Raw genomic sequence first — 13,182 nt, 5'->3', positions numbered from 1 at the left:
TGTGCGCGAAGTGCAAAGACCCTTGCGGTCGGGGTCCTAGATGCTCTCTTGTGCAATCTTGCCATTATTTTGGGAGCATTTAATCCAACAAATTTATAACAGTTTCATATGTTTTGACTTTCATTACTTTTATTACGATTAGGTCTAACATGGATCAATGTAATCATATTGAGCAATGTTTCATATTGTGACTTAAAATTTATATAAAAAAAGCAGCAGAGTCTCGCGGGCCGGATCGAGAAGTTCCAAGGGCCGGATCCGGCCCGCGGGCCGTAGTTTGAGAAGCCCTGCTCTATTGGATTCAGTTGTACTACCGATGTGAATTTACGTTGGTTTCAGTTCAAAATAATGCAACGCATTTTATATACAAATGAAATATTCTTTAAAATTAATTTAGCTCAACAAAAAGAATGTACTTTTTGTAATGTACACCGTGAAACAGTCACTCATCTACTTTGTGAATGTACATGTATTAAACATATATGGGACAGGTTTGAGCAATGGATATTTCTTAAAACTGGAAATAGAATATTTTTCTCTAATAAAGAAAAAATATTTGGCTTAAGAGGTTCAAGTAATCATGCATTAAATTGTTTATTGATAGTGATACGGCTAATGATTTACACTTCCAGAGTAAAACATCAATTACCTGTTTTTGATAATATCAAATTTGCACTTCAGAATTATTTCAAGAATGAAAAATATATCGCAGAGTCAAATTGTAAAATGGTAAAGTTTACAAAGAAATGGTTTCAATTACGTGCCATGTTTACATGAGGTGATCTGTTCAGTTCCCTTTCCATGTACAATTATACATATGAATATTATTGTTCATTTACTCCTCGCTTGTTTCTTAAATTGTTTACTATTATGTGAACCTGACAGTTCAATTTATATATTTGTTGCAATTACTGTTGTACTGTATTTCGTTGTTATTAATTTGATTTGTCATTGAAAAGATATCTTGTTATGTTTGAAATAGTCATAAAATCCCTGTGGAGGGGAAACAAATTGAAAAAAAAAATAAAAGTTAACAGTCGGCGATATATCCATAAGCCCTTCAGTTACTGTTAAAAATCTTGGTGTAATTTTTGATAGAGAAATGTCAATGGTGGACCGTGTTTCTCAAATATGCACTACTGTAACTTTTCATTTAAGGAATATTTCTCGAATTAGAAGATATATTACTCAATCTGCCCGTAACAATGCAATTCGTTCTCTACTTCTGTCCCGTTTAGATTACTGCAATGGTCTTCTCTCTAACATCCCCATTACTCAAGTAGATCGTATTCAAAGGCTTTAAAATTGGGCAGCTCGAATAATTTATCAAGTAACAAGATTTCACTTCTCTAAACCACTCCTTGAATCGCTACACTGGCTTCCCATACGACATCGTATAGTTTTTAAGTTACTTCTGTTAGTTTTTAAGTCTCTCAATAAGCAGGCACCTTTATACCTGCGTGATTGTTTGACCCTATACACCCCTCGCAGGAATGTACGAGCCTCCAGTGACCCATTCCGTCTCACATATAAAAGCACTAAGAAACTGGCTATACATGTAGATAGGACTTTTACCATAACCGCTTCAAAATATTGGAATCGCTTACCTTTTACTCTGAGACAATCACCATCTGTTGCTTCATTTAAAAAAGGGACTTAAAACCTTTCTCTTTTCCAATCCAGATTTTGAGGATTGTAAGTTTTCATTTGTATATTTGTAACAATATCTTTTTCTTTTTGTAAGCGCTTTGGGCCATTCTGGGAAAAGCGCAGTATATAAATAATAATAATAATAAATTCTGCCCGATGCGCTATCTGGCCCTCTCAGAATCGTCGCCTCATTACACCATTACTCCTGTTCATACCATGATATGACCGGGAAATTTTTTGGCTCTTGCTCCCCCCCCCCTTGGCCACCGACCCCTGTTACACCACTGTGCATTTCATGTACACTTCACATTACTCAGGGTAGGCTGACATTTTACAATGTATACAGGCTATCCAAAACTTTACATCTAAAAAAAAACTTTCAATGTTAATATATCCGGCATACTTAGGGGTTCAATCTCAACTAGATATTTTGGAATAAAGTTAAAGAGACTAACCAATAGATGAAGATGTAGTTGTGCTGGTGCATTCTACTCCTGCATCTTCACCGTGCACACAGTTGTGATTGTATGGGCCGTTACTGTGACAGGCAAAGAGATTTGTTTCAGTTCCGTCACACTCAACATCGTCAAGAATGATGCTTCCACTACCTTCTCCAAAGGCAGCATTACCTCGTGCAGTCCCTGAATCACCCAGACCAAGGATCTGACACACCACTGTAGCATCAGTGTCATCCCATAAATCATCACATACAGTTCCCCACTCTCCACCGTAATAGACTTCCACTCGACCTTCGGTCTCTGATAAGCCATCAACAAGACGGATTGATCCTAGTTCAAAAAAGCAAAAATATAACCAGACATAAACTTCTCTCCTTCAAATTGATGCACTATACAGTGCGTATAAAAAAAAACGGGACAGATTTGAAAAGTCTATAAAATTTTTGTTTCAAATTATGATGTCTATATTTTGGTGCTAATAGGTGCTCTAAGGTCTTATCTTTGAAATAAAAAAAAAATGAATTTTGTCCATGCTTGAGCAAACACGGGACGTTTTGGTTGGGGGTTCAAAAAGAGGCTTGCGCCAGAATTGCAGAATATGAGTAATATGATGATCAGACTTCTTGCTAATCAGGAGAGTTGGACCTTTTCATTATTTGTGCCACAATTTTCGAATTATGCTGTCAAATTTTATTTACAAATTTATTTATTTACTTGAATTATTATTTTTTTTCATTTAAACTTCTCTTACCTTTTAATTTTCCTTCATAAGTAACTGAGAAAAAAAGATTTTTTGTCAACCCAAGCAAGAAGATTTGCATTATTAATTGGAAAAAAATCGTGATTATTCAAATCCTTTTATTATATGAAACAAATTATGTTATGTACCTTTAAAAGACATGGATCTATTTTCAAGGGGTCATTGATTCTTTGACCATGTTAAATTGCTTGATAGGAAACACAGGAAGGGATTCATGTCTTTCAATGACAATAGTGTATTGAGTCAATTTTGAAGGAGGTAGATATGGCAGATCAGGTAAAATGTATTAAAAAGTTGTGAGCGAGCGAAGTGAGCATGCAAATATTCCCACTTTTTTATTATAATATCAAATTTTGTGATAGATTTTGACATTATATTCAGAAAATCATATCATATTTTGCTTTCTACCTTTCCTTTTCCTGTCCACTTTTTTTCTTGTCATGATTTTTTTTAATTGAGGGGGGGGGGCATCCCGAGCCCCCGCCCATCTGTGTGGCACTGTTCAAAAGGGACCATAACCTTTTTAGCACACAATGAAAGGATTTGAAAAAAAAATCTACTCTCATACTTCGGTTGAAAATCGTTTTAGCTTGAAGAAGGAATATTCAAAGCTAATAGAGAGCATATTAAAAAGAAACAATAACATAACAATTTAAGTAAATAAATAGATCTGAAAATGAATTTTGAAAATTTGAAAATTATGGCAAAGATAATGAAAAGGATAAGAGGAAGTCTGCTAATAAGCAAGAAGTCCGATCATCATATTTATAATTTTATGCCATTTTGGCGCAAGCCTCCTTTTTAACCCCAGACAAAAACATTCCGTGTTCGCTCAAGCAGGAACGAAATGATTTTTTTAATAGCATTTGAAAGATAAGACCTTAGAGCACCTATTAACACCAAAATATAGACATCGTAATTTGAAACAAAAATTTTATAGACTTTTCAAATCTGTCCCGTTTTTTGTTGATACGCACTGTATAGTCTCTGGTTTAATATGGGGTTTCAGATTTCACAACTTTGCCAATGGCACAGATCTTCCCTCATGTAACACTACATGCATGCCTTGCCCTATGCAAGTGCAGAGAGTTGGCGCTCTCCAAATGATTCTGCAAAGGCGCAGTCCAACCATAAAAATAATTTAAAATGTTTTTTTTTTCTAAATGCAGAAACACTTGAATTCAAACCTGTCAGCTATTTCATGGTTATGCCCATGCATATGGAATAATTATAATTTTGCAACCATTTCTTGTTGGAATAATCTTAATCATATCTCTATCTCATGAAAATTAGTATTTTAGCCATCTAATCAAACAAAACTCACCAGAAGGTGTGTTGCTGCATGAAACTCCTGCATCCTCAAAGTGACCACAGTTATAAATATTTGGTCCACTATGGGGACAAGCAAAGAGATCTGCTTCAGTTCCGTTACACTGAACTTCGTTAAGAATGATGCTGCCACTACCTTCTCCAAAGTGGGCACTAGAATAAGCAGTCCCAATATCACCCAGATCAAGGATCTGACAAACAACTGTAGCATCAGTGTCATCCCAGAAATCATCACATACAGTTCCCCATTCACCGTTGTATTGGACTTCCACTCGGCCTTCGGTCTCGGATAAGCCACCCACAAGACGGATAGATCCTAGTTCAAAGAAGCGAAAATATAATTAGACATAAACTTCTCTCCTTTAACTTGGTGCATTATATAGTATTTGGTTTAATATGGGTTTCAGATTACACAACTTTGCCCATGGCACAGAATCTTCTTTCCTGTAGCAATGCGTCGTCCCAAGGAGTGCAGAGAGGTAGCTTTCTCCAAAGAATTCTGCAAAGACCCAGTCCAAGATCCGCATAAATTACTAGAGATGCTCGGCGGGTCGTGCGGCCTAGCACATGTATCACCCGAACCCATCGCAACAATGACGCTGCCCACATTTTGCCTGTGGTACCAAATTTGATGACAATAATATGACGCCGCAGCGTGACTCTGCAGAACCTAAAGTATTGTCCAGTAGCACCTGTTAGGGAATACAATTATAGAGTAATCTAGATATATTTTGTAAACCTAACCCTAAGACCCCCCCCCCCACCAAAAATGATAGGCATCTTCACTTTACCTTCTAATATTGCTTCTGTGTGCCAACTGTTATGACAAATTGGGGAAAAACATAAGTTACAAGAATAAAAAAAACTTTCCACAAAAATATGGTTACCATGGCAACCATGTTTCCGCCCACATCAAAATCAATAGGTGGCTTTGCTAAATGGACCTTCATGTCACATTTGGAGATGATCGGAGAAGAAATGCAGCAAGTAGAGCGCTCACAAGGAATTCTCTGGGGGGCGGATAAGGCCAAATCCATAGTATAGAATTAATAACAGCTTTTTTTAATTGCAGAAATCTGTAAATTACTTCAAGACTGCACCCATATAAGGAATGAAATGCCGCCGCATATTTCTGTAGTTAATCGTATATCTGATCTCATGAAAGTTAGTATTTTAGCCATCTAATATCAAACAAAACTCACCAGTGTTGCTGCTGCATAAGACTCCTGCATCCTCATCGTGACCACAGTTGTGATTGTATGGACCGTTACTAGGACAAGCAACGAGATCTGTTTCAGTTCCGTCACACTCAACATTGTCAAGAATGATGCTTCCACTACCTTCTCCAAAGGCAGCATTACTTTGTGCAGTCCCTGAATCACCCAGACCAAGGATCTGACAGACCACTGTAGCATCAGTGTCATCCCAGGAATCGTCACATACTGTTCCCCACTCTCCGTTGTAATAGACTTCAACTCGACCTTCAGTGTCTGATGAGCCATCCACAAGACGGATCACTACTAGTTCAGTGATCAAAAATAAAATCAGACATAAACTTCTCTCCTAAAATTGATGCATTATATAGTCTCTGGTTTCATATGGGGGTTCAGATTAAACAACTTTGCCCATGACCCAGGATCTGCTCTCTCGTAACACTGCATGCGCGCCGCCCTATGCAAGTGCAGAGAGTTGGCTATCTCTGCAAAGACGCATTCCATCTGCATGAATTTCTTATAAAAGCTCTTTTTTATTTTTCTAAATACAGAAAGACCTGGATTCAAGCATGCAAGCCACTTCAAAGTTACAGCCATATAAGGAATGACTATAACACTATAACTAGTTCTTGTGGGATTCACCTGTATCCTATCTCTGAGCAAAAAAATAGTATTTTAGCCATTTAATATCAAATAAAACTCACCAGAAGGTGTGTTGCTGCATGAAACTCCTGCATCTTCAGCATGTACACAGTTGTGAATGTTTGGTCCACTATTAGGACAAGCGAAGAGATCTGTTTCAGTTCCATAACACTGAACGTTGTCAAGAATGATGCTTCCACTACCTCCTCCAAAGGCAGCAAAACTAAGGGCAGTCCCTGAATCACCCAGACCAAGGATTTGACAAACAACTGTAGCATCAGTGTCATCCCACATATCATCACATACAGTTCCCCACTCTCCACCGTAATAGACTTCCACTCGACCTTCAGTATCTGAGGATCCACCCACAAGACGGATCGATTCTGAATATAACAAAGGAAAGAGGAAATGCAAATTTATTTCACTTATGAGTCTATCCTTTAAATTCTTCTTTGATTTTCAAGTGTGCATTAAGGAAGGGTTCATTTCACATACACTTTCCCTAAATGAGGGTGCATCTGAAACCTCAATACTGATAAGTCAAAACCATGATTATATAAATGGAGACTTAGTGCATCCTTACTACCTTAGGCCGTATCGTAACAGATTTCCACTCAGCCTTTGTACTCAGGATAGAACCATCCACAAAATGGATCGATTCTGACAATACCCAAGTAAGAATTTTCAAGGTGATCTCTCAAGTAATTCTGTAGAAGTGCACAATCTTGAGTCTGAGCACTTTCTTCTTGCGAGCTAGGTAGCCTATAAAAAGTTCAGTGATTCTGACCCAAGCGCTGAAATTGTAAAATGTCTCCTTAATCCAAAGTGTGTCCCATCTATCTCTGTGACTGAAAAAAGTATTGTATTCCCGAAGAAAAAAAAGATTGGAGATGTCTCTGAGACGGATTTGGGACTATTCTGACACAGTTTTGAAATTTTCGAGACTCATAAAATGTCGCCGGGATTCAGAAGATGCCTCCACGACAAGTTTAGAAATTATCTCAAAACCCTCTCAAAGTACGCCAAAGTCCGTCTGAAAGGAAAAAAATATCAAAATAAAATATTGGAAATATCTTTGTGACGGAAACACAAAGTATTATTTTTGTGATGGGGAAAACGTCAATTTCGCACAATCGTCGCAGAGTGACAATTTGTACTGTGGTGACAATTTGTGGAGCACCTAAAGGTCCTTAATTACTTTTTGAAAAACATTAATGAATTCAATACAATGTTTATAACAAATGATGTCTACTTTGAAACTCAATCACAATTAGATATCTTGGAATCTTGTTTAAAAAACTCACCAGTAGGTGAAGGTGTAGTTGCAGTAGTGCATTGAACTCCTGCATCTTCACTGTGACCACAGTTGTGATTGTTTGGACCGTTACTAGGACAAGCAAAAAGATCTGTTTCAGTTCCGACACACTCAACATTGTCGAGAATGATGCTTCCACTACCTTCTCCAAACGCAGCAAAACTAACGGGAATCCCTGAATCACCCAGACCAAGGATCTGACATACCACTGTGGCATCGGTGCTACCCCAAAGATCATCACATACAGTTCCCCACTCTCCATTGTAATAGACCTCCACTCGACCTTCAGTATCTGATGAGCCACCCACAAGACGGATCGATTCTGAAAAAAGTAAAGGAAATAGGAATGCAAATTCATTTAACCTATGACTCAATCCTTTGAATTTCTTCTTTGTATCACTGAGAGTGCGCATTATGATATCAAAGCAGCCTTTTCTTGTATCTGAGGGCGTATATGCATCCTTGAATGAAACGCCGATATCAAGATTACATAAAATCGAGAGTGCATGCATTTTTTTGTGGCAATAGGCACTCCAAGAATCATCCAGAAAAAAGGATCTTACACACTACTGTATTTCATATCTTAATAGATTTTCACTTGTATTTGAGACTTGTGAGCCATCCCCACAGAAATTTTCAAGCTTGCGGCAAGCATGCGACAAGCTTGCGCAAGCTTGTGGCATGCTAGTAACTAGCATGCGGCTGGCTTAATAAGCGTGTAATATGCGTGCAGAGTAATAGTTAAGCGATCTTGTAGCGAGCAGGGACTGTTCGCTAGCATGCACTCGCTTATTAAGCGACCGCCCTGCTAGTCGCATGCTAGTTACTAACATGCGGCACGCTTAAATTTCTGTAGGGGCACCCCAAAAAAGAGTTGATACTGACATTACTCTAGTAAGAAATGTCAAAGCAATCTGTCAAATGATTCTTTAGTTTATGACTTTCAGTATGATTTTTTTTTAAACTAAAATGTGCACCCTTGGTTACCCTTAGAAGTTCAGCGATTCCGGCACAAGTGTTGATATTGTAATATGTATACAAGTTATAAAAATCTTATTTTATCTGAAAGCCGAAACTTGAAAATTTGAAGACTTGAAGTCCTTCATAATTTTCTATGCTTTTGAGAAATATCCAGAATTCGAAGACTGTTCGACAGATCATGTAGAAAACCTAGGAATGAAATTCGATAGAGGGTGGACAGTTGAGAACTTTATATCTAAATTAAAACTTGCAATGTTTATAACAATGGGGACTACTTTGGAGCTTCATATAACTTCAGTATATGAACAGAAGATCCGCCGAAGTCCATCTCTTGCCCCAAATGAAGTATTCCAAAATCCCATCTTATGTGCAATTTATATCTTGCAATTCCACCCCGAAGAACCAAAAAGGAATAAATATGTGACAAAATCTGCCCTTAACACACACACATCATTCGCCTATTCATGATTTACTAAAAATTATCTGTGAATTTAATTGTTCTTATATTCATACTTTGAATTAGATATCATAGCCTCTTATTTAATAGTAAATCTCACCAGTAGGTGAAGATGTCGTTGTGCTTGAGCATACCACTCCTGCATCCTCGTAATGGCCACAGTTGTGAATGTTTGGTCCATTATTAGGACAAGAAAAGAGATTTGCTTCGGTTCCGTCACACTGAACGTTGTCAAGAATGATGTTTCCACTACCTTCTCCAAAGGCAGCATTACCTCGTGCAGTCCCTGAATCACCCAGACCAAGGACCTGACACACCACTGTAGCATCAGTGTCATCCCAGGAATCATCACATACAGTTCCCCACTCTCCATTGTAATAGACTTCCACTCGACCTTCAGAATCTGATGAGCCATCAACAAGACGGATCAATTCTAGTTCAAAGAAGCAAAAATATAATTAGACATAAACTTCTCTCCTTTAAATTGTTGCATATATAGTCTTTGGTTTGATATGGGGTTTGAGATGACATAGCCTTGTCCATGAAACAGATTCTTCTCTCTTGTAACAATGCCTCATCCCAAGGAAAGCAGAGGTGGCTTTCTAAAAATGATTCTGCAAAGACACAGTCCATCGGCATTAATAATTTGTAACAGCTCTTTCTTTTTTCTAAATGCAGAAAGGCCTGGATTCAAACCTGTGGGTCAGTTCAAGGTTGCACCCATATCAGGAATGACTCTATAACAATTTCTTGTGGGATTCACCTTAACGGTATCTCTGATCTCATGAAAGTTAGTATTTTAGCCATCTCGTTTCAAACAAGTGGAACGCCTCTGGCTGTATCATGCACCTGCATTAATCAAGTCATTATAGTAACAGTGCTGACTTTGAAAACAGTTATTGAATAACTATTCACAAATGAAAAAACTTATAATATGATAATCAAATTCTATGTCCATTGGAATTTGACATTTGGCAACATGACATTTGGCCATATCATGTGAATTAAGACGTGTGCAAAACATACTTAATAACCCGTCTATGTTTTATGAACTACAAGTGTAGATTCATAAAGTTATGATACCAATTTAACAAATACCCCTAATACGACAAAATTTCATTGACCTTATATGACTTTTGATCTTGGTCATATGACCTGAAACACACACAGTATGTTCAGGGATACATAATTGCTCTTTTGTGTAAGTTCCATAAACTAGATCAATAAAGGCCTGGTCACACCGCCCGATCGTTGTTGGAACGGTAGCGAGCGGTGATGATTTTTTTTCTCTCCGCTCCACGACCGCTCCAACAACGCTCGGGCGGTGTGAACAGGCCTTAAATTTTTTTAAAGTTATGACAATTCAACAAATACCCCCAATAAGGTCAAAGTTCATTGACCCTAAGTGACCTTTGACCTTGTGACCTTAAACTCGTGAAGGGTCTTCAGTGATACACTTTCATCATTATATCTAAGTTTCATGGACTAGGTAGATGTAATTTTTAAGTTATGGCGTTAAGATTCGATATTGATTCCCCCCAACACGGTCTAAGTTCTTTGAGCCTAAATGACATTTGACCTTAGTCATGTGTACTGAAACTCAGGCAGTATGTACAGTAATACTTGATTATCCTTACATTCATATTTCATGAACTAGCTTAAAATAATTTTAAGTTACAATAACATTTTAAGAAATTAACTTTGGTTAAGATTTCCATTTGACGACGCCACCGCGGTGAGCCGTCAGAAAAGCGGCGCCTTTAGTCTCGCTTGGGTATGCAGGCGAGAAAACAAAACTCACCAAGTGTGTTGCTGCATGAAACTCCTGCATCTTCATTATGTACACAGTTGTGAATGTTTGGTCCATTATTAGGACAAGCAAAGAGATCTGTCTCAGTTCCTTCACACTGAACGTTGTCAAGAATGATGCTTCCACTACCTTCTCCAAAGGCAGCATAACTAAGAGCAATCCCTGTATCACCCAGACCAAGGATCTGACACACAACTGTAGCATCAGTGTCATCCCAGAAATCATCACATACAGTTCCCCACTCTCCACCGTAATAGACTTCCACTCGACCTTCAGAATCTGATGCGCCATTCACAAGACGGATCGATTCTGAAAATAGCAAAGGAAAGAAGAAATGTAAATCAATTTCACCTATGATCTATCCTTTTAAAGCTATCTTTCAATTACAAAGTGTCCATTATGATATGGAAGTGGTCACTTCATGCAAATTTTCCCTACTCAGTATATGTCTAAAACCTCTATTCTGATATTAAGCAAAGATCAATATTACATCAACGGCAAAAGAGAGTCCTAGAACAGCTGTAAGCTATATTTTAATGGACTTCCACTTGGCCTTAGTACTCATGATAGACCCACCAACAATACGGAAGGATTCTGACAATTATTCCTAAACGTTTTACGTAGCTGATCTGTCAAGACATTTTATTGTTCATCAATAGCATTCGAAAGCATTTTCATGTATCCAATTACCATTTAGACCATTCATTAATTTGCCACCTAGGTTACATTTTGAAATTCAGTGATTATGAGCCAAGTGCTGAAATTGTACAATGTTTACAAGCTATCCAAAAAGTATCGTATCTGAAAGCTTTAACGTGCAAATTAGAAGGATGGAGGTCATTTATATTTTCCATGTATTTCAGAAACATCAAGATATAAAACCTTATCAACCTACAAGTGATTATGTAGAAACTTAGGAATGTTCTTTGATATTTGGTTGACATTTAAGAGTTTATTCAAAAGAAAACTTCCGATGATGGCCTTCTTCAGGTCTTCACAACAATTAGTTATCATTATAGCCTTCTAAAAAACACACACACTCACCAGTAGATGCAGATGTAGTTGCGCTGGTGCATTGTGCTCCCGCATCTTCACCGTGCACACAGTTGTGATTGTTTGGACCGTTACTAGGACAAGCAAAGAGATCTGTTTCAGTTCCTTCACACTGAACGTTGTCAAGAATGATGCTTCCACTACCTTCTCCAAAGGCAGCATTACTTCGTGCAATCCCTGAATCACCCAGACCAAGGATTTGACACACAACTGTAGCATCAGTGTCATCCCACAAATCATCACATACAGTTCCCCACCCTCCACCGTAATAGACTTCCACTCGACCTTCAGAATCTGATGTGCCATCCACAAGACGGATCGATTCTGAAAATAGCAAAGGAAAGAAGAAATGTAAATTAATTTCACCTATGATTCTATCCTTTTAAAAGCTTTCTTTCAATTACGAAATGTCCATGATATAGAAGTGATCACTTCATGCAATTTTTTTCTACTCAGTATATTTCTGAATCCTCTATTCTGATATCAAGAGAAGAACAATATTACATCAATGGCAAAAGAGAGTCCTAGAACTGTAAGCTATATTTTAATGGACTTCCACTTGGCCTTGATACTCATGATAGAGCCACCTACAATACGGAAGGATTCTGACAACCATTTATGCTACCAGAGTATGTCTGAAAGTGAATATTGCATACAGACTGTCCAAAAGTAAATATCTATAAATGTTAATAACAAATTTGTCATACGTTGGAGTTCAACAACAATGAAATATCTTGGAATCTTGTTTAAAAAAAGCTCACCAGTAGGTGAAGATGTAGTTGCGCTGGTGCATTGAACTCCTGCATCTTCACCGTGACCACAGTTGTGATTGTTTGGACCGTTACTAGGACAAGCAAATAGATCTGTTTCAGTTCCGTCACATTCAACATTGTCAAGAATGATGCTTCCACTACCTTCTCCAAAGGCAGCATAACTAAGAGCAATCCCTGAATCACCCAGACCAAGAATTTGACACACAACTGTAGCATCAGTGTCATCCCACAAATCATCACATACAGTTCCCCACTCTCCACCGTAATAGACTTCCACTCGACCTTCAGAATTTGATGCGCCATTCACAAGACGGATCGATTCTGAAAATAGCAAAGGAAAGAAGAAATGTAAATCAATTTCACCTATGATCTATCCTTTTAAAGCTATCTTTCAATTACAAAGTGTCCATTATGATATGGAAGTGGTCACTTCATGCAAATTTTCCCTACTCAGTATATGTCTAAAACCTTTATTCTGATATTAAGCAAAGATCAATATTACATCAATGTCAAAAGAGAGTCCTAGAACAGCTGTAAGCTATATTTTAATGGACTTCCACTTGGCCTTAGTACCCATGATAGACCCACCCACAATACGGAAGGATTCTAACAATTATTCCTAAACGCTTTACGTAGCTGATCTGTCTAGACATTTTATAGTTCATCAATAGGATTCGCAAGCATTTTCATGTATCCAATTACCATTTAGACCATTCAGTTAATATGCCACCTAGGTTTAA

The 13,182-nt window shown here is 37.8% G+C and overlaps 1 protein-coding gene across 1 annotated transcript in view; it reads right to left on the bottom strand.

Moving 5' to 3' along the window:
• LOC121406886 (deleted in malignant brain tumors 1 protein-like) overlaps positions 1 to 13,182 on the bottom strand; it is a 56,101-nt gene that overhangs the window by 24,010 nt on the left and 18,909 nt on the right. Inside the window, exons 14-22 of the mRNA XM_041597758.1 lie at positions 12,431 to 12,763; positions 11,661 to 11,993; positions 10,608 to 10,925; positions 8,907 to 9,239; positions 7,358 to 7,690; positions 6,116 to 6,436; positions 5,400 to 5,714; positions 4,193 to 4,513; positions 2,106 to 2,438 (exon numbers count right to left, since the gene is read on the bottom strand). Coding sequence (XP_041453692.1) covers positions 2,106 to 2,438; positions 4,193 to 4,513; positions 5,400 to 5,714; positions 6,116 to 6,436; positions 7,358 to 7,690; positions 8,907 to 9,239; positions 10,608 to 10,925; positions 11,661 to 11,993; positions 12,431 to 12,763 — 2,940 coding nt within the window. The remainder of the gene's footprint in view (positions 1 to 2,105; positions 2,439 to 4,192; positions 4,514 to 5,399; positions 5,715 to 6,115; positions 6,437 to 7,357; positions 7,691 to 8,906; positions 9,240 to 10,607; positions 10,926 to 11,660; positions 11,994 to 12,430; positions 12,764 to 13,182) is intronic.

Source organism: Lytechinus variegatus, chromosome 2 (genome assembly GCF_018143015.1).
Source record: "Lytechinus variegatus isolate NC3 chromosome 2, Lvar_3.0, whole genome shotgun sequence".
Lineage (NCBI taxonomy): Eukaryota > Metazoa > Echinodermata > Echinoidea > Temnopleuroida > Toxopneustidae > Lytechinus > Lytechinus variegatus.
The sequence above is the reverse complement of the archived record's forward strand: the minus strand, read 5'-3'. Positions and strand labels throughout refer to the sequence as shown.